This window comes from Ptychodera flava, chromosome 8 (genome assembly GCF_041260155.1).
Source record: "Ptychodera flava strain L36383 chromosome 8, AS_Pfla_20210202, whole genome shotgun sequence".
In the NCBI taxonomy this organism is placed as follows: domain Eukaryota; kingdom Metazoa; phylum Hemichordata; class Enteropneusta; family Ptychoderidae; genus Ptychodera; species Ptychodera flava.
This window is the reverse complement of record NC_091935.1, coordinates 20,302,863-20,316,525: the sequence shown is the minus strand read 5'-3', so window position 1 is coordinate 20,316,525 and position 13,663 is coordinate 20,302,863. Positions and strand designations below refer to the sequence as shown.

Genomic DNA, 13,663 nt, shown 5'->3' with positions numbered 1-13,663 from the left:
AAGCTGTCATGGTATGCCCGAGTAATGACTCCAGTCAGGAAACAAAGAAAGCAAAATGGCCGCCAGGCGGGTCCAATGCTAATCGACAAAATCATGGAGAGAAATACAATGCAGAGACTCTACAAGTTGCCCTTCCTAAGAATTATTGCAAAAATCTTTCTTTCTATTGACCCATAGGCATTTGATATCAGATACCACCATTATGCAGTGTGGTGAATAAAGTAGTTTCATCTTTTTTTAATTGCAATCACCACATGACGCACAGTTGTGTATCATTGTTGATGGAAATTCTTGTGCAAAACATCAAAATACAGGTACCCCCAATATTTTATTCAATCATATTGTGCCAAGTACAAATCCTATGGAAAATATCCATAATCTTCAATCATAAATTTCATCAATCACAGCTATCCTTTCGACAGCAGATTCAGATTGGGAAAATCTTATAGGTATGTAAATATTAAGAATTGCAGTTTATCATGTAGATAAAGCGTATGCTGAAATGGAATTTGCATCTACCATAAATTGAGAAACTGGAATGGCTGTCCTGAAACAAACTCATGGAAAGGATTCCTGCTGTTGTTCATGCACCGAGTCCAAGAAAAGAAGCCAACCAGGTGACTGTTGACACATTCAACAGAACAGAGTCATTCATCTGATAGAGATATCTCCCAACACATCCTTCCATTTCTTCATAGATCACAATTCTCAGTAAATGTAATAAACGGCATTCTCCATTTATTGTAACATTGACTCTTTTCTGTCATTTACATGATAAAATTTGTAATTACAAACTGCAGAGAAGAATGAATCAACTTGTATGACATGGGTGTGTCCTGAAGGACTATAGAACTACCGGTATATTTTTTTACACAAATGTTTTGGCAGATGTACATTCATATTGTAGACACAGCTGAGGAAAACTGCTGTTCTCAGGGAAATATTAGGACCAGTTTGGCTGCATTCATAGTATCCTTGAAATGTATTTCTCTACTGATCATCAATATGAGTGCCAGTTCAGACCACACAGGCACTTTAATTCACACAAAACATATCTTTTATGTACATAGCAAATCAATTTCAGACAAGGGCAGTCTCTCAGAATGACAAAATTCATGTACACCATACATGTAAACCCTGTGCTACACTGACTCTACCTACAATCACCAGCAAACACACCAAAACGAAATGAGGAAGTATGCATTAGATTTTATTGGCAGATATCCAAGTACTTATGTACATTTTGGCCATAATATAATGCCCTAGCTCCTTTAGCTTGTTTGTGTCTGTGAAGTGGTCCATAATGTTAGCCATTTTTTTTGAAAACTACTTTTGCTAAGCAAAGTTTTGTAACATTACAAGTTTGACTCCACAGTTATATATTAAATTAAATCAAAGAATAAAACACTATTCAAGTTCTTCACCACATTGATATCGAACAAAGTCGACAATTTCAACACCCTCCTCTTTTAAAAGTTCACCCACTTTCACCGATGGGTCCAGTAGAAATTCCTGTTTCACCATCTCCGTCTCATCAATCGTCCAACTTTCCGTTGGTCTGGCTTCTTCCGTGTCACCGTCTGTCTGGTCTTCACCTAAAGGAAAGAAAAAGACAATGTTGATCGAGGCTATTTTTAGTAAGTGATGTTTTTTTTTTCATTTGTACTCCAACACTCTACTCTGTAGGCCAGTTTATGGAGGCAGCATATATACCGGGTCATTCATATTTCATGTTACAGTCATGTGAAAATTATAGAAATATCACTGAGATGACTAAGATGCTAGTTCTGGAACAGACAGGTATATATGTCATACATGGCACAAGGTGTAGTTCGTGCCTAGAAAGTGAAAGACTTATACTTTTGCTCAAACTTTTTTAAATGAAACTTTCAATGATTCTCTTTTTAAATCAACAATAAAAATTAGGGGTCCCCATGCAAAGTTTGGAACTAGCAAAACAAATTACTGAACATTTTGCGAAATTTGAAATTCAAAATAGCCGCCATCCCTGTGCTAACTCTATGGGTTTACAATAAAATTTTGGATTTTTGTAAAACTAAGGTGATGAAAGTTTTTCTTACTCCAAGAGCTTTAAAATGAGCCCCCACTCAGAAAAGAATTGTAGAAATTTGAGTCGGAATATCTGTCCCCGAGGCGCGTTCTACCCTTAATGGATGCAGTTTATCAATTCACAAGATTTCACATACGATGTCCACAACACCATATCTCTAAATGACCATACTTATCACCAATGCAAAGGTAGCAAACTTCTGGCCATGGCAAATCTTATTAAACAGCTATCTTTACCAAAATATTTCAAAAATAGACTCTGATATTCAGATTATGGATGTAACTTGAACAGATGACATTTTCACATCATCAGGAACTTCTGGGAAGTGTCTTGACTGCATCTGTATCGAATATTGAGCTAACGTTCAACTAAAATCACCTTGCAAAATTTGAAATGAAATTTCTAGAAAGCGGGATCAGAACAGCATTTCATTCAAGCTGTGTCACTGAAGTCAACATAACATTAACAATGTACACTTTTCCAAGAAAGACAACGTGTTAAGTGATTTGGTAGCTAGCATGGTAGTGTCCCTGACCAACCACTGTGTGAACACCTTCAAGTTTCATGTGAAGCATTTCACCGATCGGGTTCCATCATGCAGACCAATCAGAACTAGCAATATCACTGACATTGTCTACGTGGGTTAGGAACACAAAGAGATTGCACCTTCAGTTCAACAAAGCTGCCTTTTTAAAATCACGTTCTGATTGTCAGTGAAACCGTGGGAGGAATAAGTAAGCTTGAAGTTGCTTATACGCCTGAGCTTGAGAGCCTTATGAACACTGCCCTCTGGAACTGTACAGCTTAGCATTGAGAAGTTACATGATTGCTACTCAATGACAATCTACAACTGCGTGATGGTGCATTTCAACCAGATGATACATAGGCCTGTCCCACCAAGGCTTACTTTGAGGGAGAACACTGTGTGGCTGGCGAAAGTGGTGATATATACTCATAACACAATCATCAGTGCAAGACCTTAAATTTGGCATAATGTTGGTTTTGTAAACTTATGACACACATAACATCAAGTGGTTTTACTTTTCTCCCCTGATAATCATCTATGATGTCACATCACATCTGATATGATATGATATAATCAATCACTGGTCTGTGATCATAGTGACAGTCAAAAGTACTCTGGCAGTGAAGCTTTACAATGACTGACTGTTTTTAGTCACAGGCTCTATTGGACTTTTTGTCAGCACCTACATTAGTATTGCTATATTGTCACCATCAATTCAACAACAACAACATCATCATCATTCGAGTCACCAGCCCACCAAACTGTTTCATCAAGTCAATCAAAGTGAGACTTGAGTGGACACCGTGGGTCATCAGTATGTATTAGGGAGATGGTGCAGTGGCAAAGAATGTGAAATTTTCAGAAGAGTTACTTTCAGAATGTGCTTAGGAATACAATTCAGAATAACATTCAGACACTCACTATGTGAGATAATATTCTGTATATTCCAGAAGAGTCCTTTCAGAATGTGCTTTGGAATACAATTCAGAATAATATTCAGACACTCACTATGTGAGATAATATTCTGTATAGAAGTAACAAGTCATTGACATTGACATAGTCCCCACTTGTAATAGGAGTATTAGTCTTGATGGGGCAGGGAAATGAGGTCATTAAGAAGTATCACTGGAGTGTATATGTTCAGATCTATGGACACATAGGTCGATGTCATTGTTCCCATTTTGAAACAAGAGGCATGTCTAAGTTATGGTTCTAAATCGGGAAAAAAGATCAGACCTCTAGCTGTATTGGCCAGCCAAGAAATACATATGTGCATAATAAATGAGGTACAAGATGTGACATCTTAAGGTCTACTATCCTATCAAAATTGAAGCGTAAAGAACTTGTGGTTACCGAGTTATGCATATATATGCATATTTAAGGTCAAAGGTCATCAAGGTCACGTGACATTTTGAAAAAAAAACCCATTGTATTGCTAATTAATCCATATATGCCAAAATTCAGACCTCTAGCTCTATTGGCTTGCCCACAATTATATATGGGCATAATCAACGAGGTAAAGCATGTGTTGTCATAAGGTCTCCCATCCTACTAAATATAAAGGACATAGCACTTGTGGTTACTTATTTATTGACATAATCGTGTATTTTACGTAAAAGGTTATCGAGGTCACATGACATTTTGTCAAAAAATTTCTATCCTATAGTCTGTCCCTATATACTAAAAATCATACATTTACCTCTATTGGCTTGCTCAAAATTAGATATGCACATAATTAATGAGGTACAATATGTGGCGTCATAAGGTGTCCCATCATACCAAATATGAAGGGTGTAGCACTTGTGGTTCCTGAGTTATGGACAAATATGTATATTTGAGGTCAAAGGTCACCGAGGTCACGTGACATTTTGTCAAAAAAATTGTATTGCTAAGTTACCCCTATATACCAAAAATCAGACCTCTAGCTCTATTGGCTCGCTCAAAATTAGATATGTGCATAATTAATGAGGTACAATATGTGGCGTCATAAGGTGTCCCATCATACCAAATATGAAGGGTGTAGCACTTGTGGTTACTGAGTTTTGGACAAATATGTATATTTGAGGTCAAAGGTCACCGAGGTCACGTGACATTTTGTCAAAATAATTGTATTGCTAAGTTATCCCTATATACCAAAAATCAGACCTCTAGCTCTATTGGCTCGCTCAAAATTAGATATGTGCATAATTAATGAGGTACAATATGTGGCGTCATTAGGTGTCCCATCATACCAAATATGAAGGGTGTAGCACTTGTGGTTACTGAGTTATGGACAAATATGTATATTTGAGGTCAAAGGTCACCGAGGTCACGTGACATTTTGTCAGAATAATTGTATTGCTAAGTTATCCCTATAAACCAAAAATCAGACCTCTAGCTCTATTGGCTCGCTCAAAATTAGATATGTGCATAATTAATGAGGTACAATATGTGGCGTCATAAGGTGTCCCATCATACCAAATATGAAGAGTGTAGCACTTGTGGTTACTGAGTTATGCACAAATATGTATATTTGAGGTCAAAGGTAATTGAGGTCACGTGACATTTTGTCAAAAAAAATAGCATTGCTAAGTTATCCGTACATACCAAAAATCAGACCTCTGGCTCTATTGGCTCGCTCAAAATTAGATATGCACATAATTAATGAGGAACAATATGTGGCGTCATAAGGTGTCCCGTCATACCAAATATGAAGGGTGTAGCATTAGTGATTACTGAGTTATGGACAAATATGTATATTTGAGGTCAAAGGTCACCAAGGTCACATGACATTTTGTCAAAAAAAATTGCATTGCTAAGTTATCCCTATATACCAAAAATCAGACCTCTAGCTCTATTGGCTTGCTCAAAATTAGATATGCACATAATTAATGAGGTACAATATGTGGCATAACAGGGTGTCCCATCATACCATATATGAAAGGTTTAGCACTTGTGGTTACCGAGTTATGGACAAATATGTATATTTGAGGTCAAAGGTCACGTGACATTTTGTCAAAGCGTCTGAGATATCTGCGTGAACGGATGGACTCACATGGATGGACTGACGGACTGACATGACCCAATCTATGAGCCCCCTGGACTTTATCTGTGGGGACTAAAAACTGTGTCACTGCATCCTTTTTGCAATATGAATACGATGAGAAACTAAATTTTTATTTTTCTTGGCCTTATACATGGGAGTCTATGGACTGTCTTATACATGGGAGTCTATGGACTGCCTTATACATGGGAGTCCATGGACTGCCTTATACATGGGAGTCTATGGACTGCCTTATACATGGGAGTCCATGGACTTCCTTATACATGGGAGTCCATGGACTGCCTTATACATGGGAGTCTATGGACTGCCTTAAACATGGGAGTCTATGGATTGCCTTATACATGGGAGTCTATGGACTGCCTTATACATGGGAGTCTATGGACTTCCTTATACATGGGAGTCTATGGACTGCCTTATACATGGGAGTCTATGGACTGCCTTAACATGGGAGTCTATGGATTGCCTTATACATGGGAGTCTATGGATTGCCTTATACATGGGAGTCTATGGACTGCCTTATACATGGGAGTCTATGGATTGCCTTATACATGGGAGTCTATGGATTGCCTTATACATGGGAGTCTATGGATTGCCTTATACATGGGAGTCTATGGAGGCGAAAACTAAAAAGTCCTCTAACACGGCCAAATTTGATCACATTGTGAAACAAATCAACGTGCATCTGTATGAGGTAGAGTACTATCCTTTTACCAAGTTTGAACGAAATTGCTCCAGGCGTCTCTGAGATATCTGCGTGAACGAAAAAAGTCATAAAATATGCAAATGAGCAATTAATTAATAAGCCACACCCACCAAAATCTAATCAGATCTAAGTCTCATCATGATAATACCAAATACCAAATTGCATGACATTGGACCTAAGGGTTCTTAAGTTATGAGTGGAACAAAATCTGTCTACGGACGGACGGACAGACGGACGGACGGACGGACGGACGGACGGACGGACGGACGGACGGACAGACGGACAGACGGACACACACACAGACATTGTGGCGACATAGGACACCTTTGGTGCTTCGCACCACGGTGTCCAAAAATTACACTCACTTGTTCTATCCTTTTCCTCTCCCTCTCTCTTTGCTTCTGTTTTTATCTCCTTCTCATCGTCAAATGTCCCAATTGAAGTTGGACTCATTCCGACAATGTGTTGTCCGAGGCGACGGCCAAATTCAGTTGGATTGAAAGCCTTACCCACGTCTCTTGTTTTTTTGAATGCCACCAGTGCACCGTATTTGCCAAATACACATTTATGTTTGGAGTCTTTTGTAGATAGAGTTGAATGGACATAATTACCTGGAAAATAGAAATTTTAAAGAGCGTAAGAGTGCATCCAAAGCTGACAGCCTTTATGAAGAAAAGTAAAGAAATATAAATCATTTTATAAGTGTGAAAATGTCATGGTGGCACACACCTTTTTTTAAAGGTTCTGCTTTCTACATCACAATACTTTTAATCCTAGCTGTGCCAATTAGTGCAAGATCGAGGCATATTAGTATTAATTTATGCAAATTACATTAGTGAGGATTGTTTCAGCATTGAAATTTTATGCTAATGATTCTTGATCAAGGTGGAATATTCATGTGCCCAAAATCCTGCATTTTAAAAGCTGTACCACATTAAAGACCACTTTAAAGATATATCGGTACTGTCACCTATTCCAATTTTGCCACAGTTACAATGGAAAGAGAAAATCTAACCAATCACAGATTTTAAGCAGGTGGCCGCTTTTTAAAAACATGGGCATTTTGAATGCCAAGGAATGCCCCTTTGACCATATATGGGCATATTTAGATTACAGGCGAGTGTATACCTTTCATTGACCAATCACTTGCCATTACAAAAATACCACTCTGGATTCCTATGAGAATACCAGGTAAAAACTGTCTTAAAGGATTGACATGGGATGTTTATATCTAATGTGACAATGGGGGCGCATATGCAGATAGGTTCAAAATTATCCCTGGAGCAAGAAGTTAGGTAGATTTTGTATGGAAAACTTTAGAAAAACTTATGCACACACTACCTGAAAGTAATTGGTAGATGACATTGGCAAACAATCTTTGATTTGCGGAATACCCACCTATAAATACATCAGCAGGTGTTGAAAGGTACACTGCTCTCCTAATGGCTGCATTCTCTCCTAGTTGACCAATTGCCAAGACTAATAATTCCTGTAATGATTTCTGATGCTCCGTACTCATCATTTTATTCAGATCTTCACCACTTACGGGAATCTTGGGGGATAAAGTGGTCATTGAACTCAGAAAGTATCAAGTGTTGTGTGTGAAGTGACTTAAAAGAAATATTTTTTCTGGTATATGGATATGATGCTGAGATATCATGTTCCACATAAGACCACTAGAGGTGTTTGTAAGAACATCTGTGATACGTACGTAGAATTTGACACTTACATTTTAAGAAAAGTGGCTTTGCTGGGATGACTTCATCTCCCCAACAGTACCTATTGTTATTTTATTGTAGCAATTGATGAAAGATCCATTAGCTGTAACTTTGGTCATATTTTTAATTTTGTTTGTTCTGTGTATCATCTGCAGTATCTGGTTTGAATCCCTTAACCATGGAGAAATTCCTAATAAGTTCAAAAGTATACCCTATATGAGTATAATCTACATTGTTATTGTTTAAATTTTGTATTCAGGTCCGGACTAGAATACATTTATCAACAATAACAATGGCCATTTCACATATACAGGCTGTGTTGGCAAGAAAGACACCGGGCATTGGTCATGAAGATCAGATTATAGTAAAATTCTGTAGTTGATATATTGAAACAGTGTTGCGAAAAATTAGTCAATAGTTACAGCTAAAGTCCCTTTAAAATATGCATAAATATTTCCTATTGGGATTCAATTCGCAAAAAACTATTTTATTTGTCAGCACCCTGTTAGAGTAAACATTACATCCACACATACGACATGCTAATCAAACAGCAAAACAACAATATCAAATCACGCCACAGAATACCCTTTCACAGCAGAATGTAGCAATATGATTTGGAAGATGTTAAACCACACATATGGAAGTATTGTAATACTCAGTGCAAACAATGGAAAACTTCCTTACTGCACATTAATGCTGTTTTCTGTTTACTACTAATGCTTTTGAGGCAACAGATTGGTGTACATGTATATGTCATTGCTATATTGTTTACCATTTGCATAAAACAGGCACATGCAAAATTTATCTGAAAAAGGCTTTTTTCAATCATAACTTGAAAATATCATGTGCAGACATTACTACAACTGGAAAACACTTACCTTTACATGATTTGCATTATTTTCACTAAGGTGTTTAAAATTATTTATAGTAACAGCAGCCACTTGTCCTACGAGAGTTTGAAATTTGTCATTTTTGGCGACAAAGTCTGTTTCACAGTTGACCTAAAAGTAGATGAAAATAAAACTCTGTCAGTAACTTTCATGACTACACATATGCAAAGTGTTCCTTTGGAAATTAGCCATAGTAATGTGCCTAATACAAATGTATTGGCAGACAAGACTATTTAAAGAGTATCTGCTGAGCAAAGCGTTTTATTCAGTAAACACTCAGGACAGTTGGCTGTGCGACTGGAACTTTTGCTGCAACAGAGACCTAAGAAAACCTCAATGAATGCTTGTAAAAGACATCACTGTATATTTCTTAAATTTTCAATATATCACCCGACAAAAAAAAATTAATGCTATTTCTCAAATTCTCCCTCACACATCATGAACAACGTTGATAAAAAGTGGACAGGTTGCAAATCAAATGTGGCACATCTGTTAATCTACACATAGGATTAAAGTGTCGATTCAAGATCGGTTTTCACAGACACAATCACTTGCATGTACTGGCATTGAAACATAATGCAAGATACAGTACATGTATATCTAACAGAAAACTCTTAATACGGCTTCTATAGTTCATACTGGTTACATGATACAGTGCGTGCTAGGGTATACAGAGCGTGCATTACTCATGGAGCTTTTTCACTGTAGAGTAAATGCAGGGTATGTTACTGCTCACTGAACACTATGGCAGATTACACCTTGACCTGTATTTTTGTTGCTGATGGATACAAAATACACAAGGCATTTTTCAGGATTGTAAACTTATGTCATTCTTGTGTAATAATCCATTGTACACACAAAATCGGTATGTTTTTATTATTTTGAGTGTGTATGGTTTCTGAAGCTGCCACAGCACTGCATTGTGGGATAACCATGAAAACATCGATTAACATCATCGAATTTTAATCAGCCATGGAAAGTGTTAAGTTCTCCCTCTGTTATGTACAATAGGAGTTAGAGTACTATGTACTGTACCTCAACCATGGAAGCAGTATTCTTTTCACATAGAACACCAACCAATCCTTGTGCCATTGCTCTGTGTTGCAGTTTCGTTGCTTTGGCCCAGCCTTCCTTCTGGGCCTGCTCTTTCAGCCATACCTCTGCCTGAAAATTCAGTGAAATGTCAATGAAGATGAATCATGCTTTTGATACCAACTTTTGGGACAACTTTATTTTCTAGGGTGAAGTTTGACCCCTGTGGTTGGAATGGTATGTGACGCTACACAAGGGCTCAGTACAGAATTCTTTCCAGAAGTGTACAGCATTATTGAAAAAATTTGGGATTCACTTTTGAGTTTGTTTGCTTGTTTGTTTTAACATTCACATAATGCTGGAATTTATCACTCTTTCACCACGATGGTTTGCCCTGCAGCCATTGTTATCAATGGTGAATGAGGACCTGTTTACATGGAATGAGGGGAGAACAGGTTAAGTCATGTATCTGATAGTGTCTTGTGCTTGGTTTCAGGATTATGACAATGCAAATCGGTGAAGACTTTGGATCAAAGGAATTATTTTGTATTATAAGCAAATACTGGTTACAAGAGTCAAGCAACATCTTTTTTGTGAATATTTTTCAGAATCCCCCATCCTGAAGAAAATGAGATATAAGCATAACGAGTGGAAACATTGTGTCCTAGCAGCTAGACTAATTTTTAAAACAGTTGGCAAGTGGGTCAGAATACAATAGGGCTGCTTGTGATTGCAGATTTATTACTAAATATAGCTGCACACACATGCCATCAGATTCTGGTTATAGAAATTCAAACAAATTTTTTCAGTGTTGCAAATATCGTGGTTTTTGCAGCTTGTAGTCTGAGTGCTTGATGTGTCTTCTCTGGTGTTCATTATAACACTGGCTATTGCCCCTAAATTTTAAATTTTGTCTTTCTTGCATGTGACTGCATAATTTCAAAAGATGTAATCTAAATATGTATACAAATATTTATTTTTGCATATTAATGAGACAACTATGACATAATTTGCAAACAGGTCTATACTGCCATCACTGCAGCACAACACTGAAAATTGACACAGTAAATATCTGTTTCATTGCCATGATGACAGAGTCATCAAAACTTGCAAATATTCTCCACATAGCTTGGAACACTGGAGGGTCAACTGATTTACATAACAATACCTAATTTCCATAACCTTGTATTGTTATAAATCATGGACAATAAAGCCTCACTTCTACTGTCTGTGTATAAACATACAAATAGGTTTATATCCGAAACACAGGGGTGTCCTACACACCCTCTAAAGTGCCTCATGAAGAACGCTGCTTGTATTCCAAAATTTTACTTTAAATTATGAGGTACAACATAGTTGAAGAAAAGTCTCATTATTATCAACAGTTCATACTTACTTTCTCTAAATTATTTTCAAATTTATCCAGTGCTTTCTTGCAATTGGCAAAGGAAAATCCTGTTTTTTTCCTTAATTTAGCAAGGTTACTCTTCTTGGCTTTGGACACGGCATTCTGTATGCTGGCTGTGTTAAAAAACCTTACACAAAGGGTGTTGATATCTGTGGAGAGATAGGGAAATACATGGCTATGCTAATCAAAAATAACTTACGATAAACTGCATAAAGTAGATGTAAGTTGTTCAAACTGTATTCTATTTTGATATTCTTTATGCAGTTCATATGTTTGAACATTTTCACCATTACTCTTTTCTATTTCCACAGTCAATCATGGAGGTTGACAGGTTCACTTCCACTTCTTTGAAGTAAACTTGCCTTTCATCAATTTGCAATGACAAAAGATGGCAAGACTTGGGCGCCCTCACACCAGAAATCACTGAAGTCTACAGACTTTTCACTGATAAGAAGAAAGCACATCAAGCATAACCTTGGAGGGGGTTAGAATTTAGTCTCAGATTTCTCCTCGGTTATCAAAACCTATGTCAAACCATAGCGTACACCGTAACCGAGAAGAAGTTCTACACTAGTTAGAAATTAGTCTAGCACCTCTCCTCAGTTATAGTGTACAAGCTCCCACTGCCACAGCATAGGCTACTGTACAATGCAACGAGGGAGAGGTCCTAGACTACCTAAAAATTTAGTCTAGGATCTCTCCTTAGTATGCTACGTTTAGTGGGAACATAGCATACAGTGACACCATAACTGAGGAGAGGTCCTAGACTAGTTAGTTGCAGGGTTGGCATTAATCACGTTTATATCCTACATAAAATGGGAGATGGTTGAGGAGGGGCCCCAAGGAAGTCTTTTTGAAAAGATTATTTCCCAAGATTACGCTGGTAGCATGTGCAATTTCTCGTTTGTGATTCAGTGTATGAACCTCTTGGCCGGTACAAGCCTCAAGACAGGAATCAACCCAAATTTAATAGTGGACAAAATATGCTGCATATTTTGCAACACTCATCGGCCAACGTTAACCTCGAGGGATCATCATGCTATAACCTGGCAAATAAACCTCTCTGGTTGATAAAGCTTGCCCTGTGATTACCAGTTGATCTTAATAATGGTCTTGGAAATGTGCCTGGAAAGTGCACAGAGTGTCACTCACTGTCGGTGGACAGCAATGCACAGACCGGCGACTGAACCACAAGCGTGTCCGTGTGGTGACCTCGAGAAACTAGAATCACTGTACGTGTGGCCAAGTGACTGCAATAGCAAAGACCATGTACTACTATGGTCATCGGAGATGCAAAGAGTCGTACCTACTCAGTAAAGTGGAGTCGTCAGCTGGTCGTGCCGAGGGCTGCAGCGCGAGCTGGTAGTAGCCATCAGCGTATGACATGGGCTGATATTGAACTGAACTAAACTGAATCTAGTATATTGAACTGAACTGAACTGTACTGAACTGAACTGAACTGAATCATGACAATGATGTAACTGATCATGGTGACCGCGAACGAACTTACCGCGCCGTGGGGTCACGTAGGCCATTAGATGTGTGTAAGGATAGTGAAAGTGAAAAGGTGTCAGTTGTTCGTCCTACATAGCGAAACACTGTTCGAAAGAGCAAGGCATATACTCACGGAAATTCCGAAAACAGAACATATCTGCTGCTGTTTCGGCTTGAAGCGCATGTGTTCCGCATAGGAAACCTTATTGTATGTTTGCTCGTTAGGTCATTACTCTACTAAGTACCCCTATCTTATCTGCTACGAAAAAGCTTAAAATTTTAGTCTTTGTGCCAAACTGTGCGGGTTTCCTGTATCCCCTACGATTTCTTTTATTGACCATATTCCAAGTTAGCATGCATAATCTCCATCTGATATCTCTCAAGTTTCATTGAGGTACAAATTACAGTTCGATTAAAACTTCATAGAGTTAGGGAGCTCATACTGATTTGCATACTACGGTGGAAATATTTCTGCGTCGTCTGGTCGACCATGGTCCGACCCACACGCACACATGTATCTTGTGTAGCAGAGGCTGAGACGGTGAATGATTGTACCTTGGTTTCCACTAACCTTAATTATATGATGGTTTACATAGCCCCATCACTTCCCCGGCTGTGTTGTGTTGCTATTGTTTTCTCTGACAGGTAAGGGGATGGTGGATGTAGGTCACCTCAAATGTTGATTCAATGACCTTGGAACGAGACAGAAAAGTGCAATGGTCACAGGGAGTCCTGGATAGCTTCATGATGGTTATGAATCGGGTAAGGCAAATGATTC

General features: G+C 38.1%; 1 protein-coding gene across 1 annotated transcript; it reads right to left on the bottom strand.

The window, feature by feature from the left end:
- Window positions 1-716: 716 nt before the first annotated feature.
- LOC139138752 (elongation factor Ts, mitochondrial-like) lies at window positions 717-13,119 on the bottom strand. The gene is made up of 7 exons (XM_070707263.1): window positions 13,019-13,119; window positions 11,380-11,540; window positions 9,987-10,115; window positions 8,940-9,062; window positions 7,742-7,895; window positions 6,709-6,954; window positions 717-1,595 (listed from the first exon to the last, which is right to left on the bottom strand). Exons 1-7 carry the CDS (start codon window positions 13,038-13,040, stop codon window positions 1,408-1,410), a joined length of 1,023 nt encoding a protein of 340 aa, XP_070563364.1. The 5' UTR covers window positions 13,041-13,119; the 3' UTR covers window positions 717-1,407.
- Between the last annotated feature and the right edge of the window lie 544 nt (window positions 13,120-13,663).

What these genes read in the sequence shown, in the direction of transcription:
- LOC139138752 (XM_070707263.1), bottom strand. Translation starts at nt 13,040, where the DNA reads ATGTTCTGTTTTCGGAATTTCC. An exon ending in GTTCTGTTTTCGGAATTTCC is followed by an intron (nt 11,541 to 13,018) that starts GTGAGTATATGC and finishes ATCTCTCCACAG; the next exon opens with ATATCAACACCCTTTGTGTA. An exon ending in ATACTGCTTCCATGGTTGAG is followed by an intron (nt 9,063 to 9,986) that starts GTACAGTACATA and finishes ATCTACTTTTAG; the next exon opens with GTCAACTGTGAAACAGACTT.